Source organism: Cyprinodon variegatus, unplaced genomic scaffold (genome assembly GCF_000732505.1).
Source record: "Cyprinodon variegatus isolate N-32 unplaced genomic scaffold, C_variegatus-1.0 Scaffold259, whole genome shotgun sequence".
NCBI lineage: Eukaryota > Metazoa > Chordata > Actinopteri > Cyprinodontiformes > Cyprinodontidae > Cyprinodon > Cyprinodon variegatus.
In genome coordinates, this window is record NW_015150712.1 from 1,001,223 (window position 1) to 1,004,681 (window position 3,459).

The following is a 3,459-nucleotide window of genomic DNA, read 5'->3' on the forward strand; positions in this document are numbered from 1 at the left end:
ATGATCCATTGATCATTTCTTGCTGACCGGACTTCTCCTTTAAACAAGACCAAGATTGTGTTTTACAGACAGCAATCCCTTCAGATGGGTTTTTGGGGTGAAATAAAAGATAGATCTCTTTAAAGGCACATCATAAGCACCCTGAAGTACAGTAGAGGATGGGTGATACTGTGGGATTGTATCTTCTCCAAAGGTTCTGGGGGTCCTGTGGTGTACAGGCTCTTTTAAGTGATCAGAGATTTCAATAAAAACTTGACATCTGCCAGAAAAGAAATAAAAAAAAGGTCTTTTAAGTCTAGTCTTTCATAAAGATGCTGAAAGGAGAATAGTTACCCAGACATCAGATAACCTTTGCTCCACCTTTGTCCCTAAATCTACTCTCTGAAAAACATGACAAGACCTGAACAGAGGAGCGAATAAAAAGAACAGAGTGTTTTGGCTCTGTTCTTTTTATACATGTGGGCAAAAATGGCCGCTCCCAGACTCTCGATCTCAACAAAAACAATTTAATTTTTAATGTTTTTTTTTTAACTGATTAACGCTAAATTCATTGAATCATTGTGAACTTATTACTTTTAGGTATACATAATGAGCCACCGATCGTTCTGTGCTGACCGGACTTTTCCTTTAAGACTCTTGCTGTAGTTTTCTTGAGTCCCAAAGTCTTAGAAAAAATGGTTTGATAATCTTGATTTTTTTATTAATCGGTTTCTTTTTGTGATTGTTTAGCCTTATTATGTTGTCAGATGTGATTGATTTGAATGATTTGTTGATACGATGACAAAATGACAAAACCAGGTTAGCTCAGGCTAACAAAGAAGTGTGGTTCATTTAGATAAAATCCGGCATTAACAATGTGGATGGGTAATATAATATTTATTGGCTTCTTGTCCTTTAAAATGACAAAAATTTAACTGGCATATGAAAAACTTTTGAAAAGCAGTTTGTAACAACTCAGGTTTTCTTTATCTAAACTTAAAATCTGATCTGAAATATTTGATGCGACAAGAAAAAGTAAAACAGAGATCCAATACTTTCTCAAATTACTGAATGTGTTTACTTAGACAGGATGAATGACAGGTCTGGTTTTTCCTCCAATGGGAGGAAATGCCAGAAGGATTCTTTTATTCAGTGAGCAGATAAAACATGTCATCATTAATGTTCATCCACCTGGATTCATCTACTCACTTTCTTCTGAATGAGGTCCCAGGCGTGCTCCGTGGTCTTGTTCTGACCAGTGTAGTTGACTATCATCCTCCTAATGATTTCAGACATCTCATGTTTCAGCTGGAGGACACAGAAAATGAAGGAGAGTTAAATAAATATAGCTGCATGTGATCATGAGATCTGTGATTATTGGGGTTGTCAAAAGTATCGATACTCAAAAAAGTATTGATACTGAAACGTATCCGGATACAATACTCATTTTCAAAAGTATCGATACAGTGCCACCAACAGTGGCACCTAAACAGTCATTCATCTTAAGTGCAGAATAGAGGAAAATGCACTTTCTTAACACTGTGTGATTGAATAATTCTGTGCACTTTTTAGTTTCAGACTTTTTTTGTAAGAGGTGCAGCTGCTGAGGATTATTTTTGTTTCTTAACCAGTTTGGCTAGCGTCATTGCTATGTGTGCAAAGCATAGCCAAGGAAGGAACTCTTAATTTTAATTTTGTAAGTTTTTTATCAAGCTTGCTTAATACTGTGCACAGCAAACAACCTCAAAATATTATTATTACTGTTTATTGTATTTATTTATTGTATTTTAATTATTAATCAAAATATTTCTGTTGAAATTTGGAGTTTTTATCCTTGTGGTATCAAAAATGGTATCGAGTATCAAATATTTTCCTTAATATCGGTATCGAGTTGAAAAGTTTAGTATCATGACAACCCTACTGATTATTATTACTAACAGTAAATTAATCAACAAAGATAATTATTTTTAAGGCTCTATCTAAATAAAAACGCATAAAAGAAATGGTCTTTCTGAGGTGTCGATATTTTGCCAACTTTAGGTGAAAATTTGTGAATTCAATTACCTTTCAGTTAAGAAACATTTTGTTATTTAAGTTATGTTCTTGTGGCTTTTAACTGATCATTAGTGGCAGTTTAAAAAAGCTTTAAAGACTAAGATTTAAACTTTGTTTTTTCAATTTTTAATTATTTAAACCAGGGGTCACCAACCTTTTTAAGGCTGAGGGCTACTTCATGGCTACCAAGTCATAGGAAGGGCTACCAATACTGACCTATGAACTGGAGGGATCACTGTTCACCTACAGTAAATCTCATCCATAAAAACTCATTTTTAGTCTTATTTTATTCTTTTATTCATTTCTAATTTTCTTTTTAAATTGGCATTTTGAAACCACTGAAATATGATGAAATAGTTAACATGTGAAATAATACATAAATGATTAAAAAGAAGAAAAAATTTTACTTAACCCACTGAGTGAGTTCTTCTGTTTTCAGAAGACAAAGAGGGCACCCCATGTGGTCCTTGAGGGCCCCTTGGTGCCCGCGGGCACCGCGTTGGTGACCCCTGATTTAAACACTTGACTTGAGTGGAAATCAAAATTATACTAATTGGAATAGCAAAAAAAAAAAAAAAACCTGCAATCCCTTCCCATAGTTAATCATCAACATCATGTTTCTCAGTGAAATAGAGTTCACACATGCAAAGCCCCATGTTAGGGCGAAGCTTTGTCCAAACCCAGCTAAAATAAGGAAACGCTCTGAATTTATGTGTGTAAGACCATAGATCTATTGCTGTAATGCAGCTGAGATCTACGCGCGACGCGTGAGAGCCTCACCCTATTCTGGGAAAGCGCAACACCCTGCTCTGCGGTGAGCCTTAAACACAGAGAGTATGAAAGGCTGCAGGTTCACATGGTCCAGATAAACACACAGACTGAAGGGCTCACAGTTAAAACTGTCCCCACCTTCCCACACAGAGATGAGGGTTATTAAGGGAGGAAGGTGCTATTTTAGAGAGTGGCCTTAACACAGAGCATAAAACATGTCAGAGAGAGTGAGGTGTTCAAACAAAACACTCCCCCAGGAGCAAACACTGAACCTGGTTCATTAAATGATTGTCTTTATAATCAGAGAAGCCCAATTCAACAAACTCCCTCCGTTCTAAAGGCACCTGCAGTCAGAGGGTAACTGGATCCTCAGGAATAACTCAGAGCAGATATTTATTTAAAAAAAAGTGATTCTGATTAACAATGGTTTGGAAAAGATTTTGCTCTGCTTCACTAAATGTTCCCAGTTACATTATTAAAATTATTAACCCTTTAAAGCCCGATCCAAGAATAAAACAAAACAGAAAATTACTTTTTTTTGGTTTGAAATCCTTATTTGGCCTTTTAACAAAATATGTAAAGAGAAAAAAACATAAATTTTTGATATTAATAATTTATTACTATGCGATAAGTCAAGATTATTTTTTGTGTAGT

General features: G+C 35.3%; 1 protein-coding gene across 1 annotated transcript in view; it reads right to left on the minus strand.

The window, feature by feature from the left end:
• Nucleotides 1-3,459, minus strand: part of LOC107089636 (CD82 antigen-like) — a gene marked incomplete at its 5' end in the record, with an annotated part of 17,196 nt that overhangs the window by 6,939 nt on the left and 6,798 nt on the right. Inside the window, 2 exons of the mRNA XM_015382533.1 lie at nucleotides 141-205; nucleotides 1,185-1,287. Coding sequence (XP_015238019.1) covers nucleotides 141-205; nucleotides 1,185-1,287 — 168 coding nt within the window. The remainder of the gene's footprint in view (nucleotides 1-140; nucleotides 206-1,184; nucleotides 1,288-3,459) is intronic.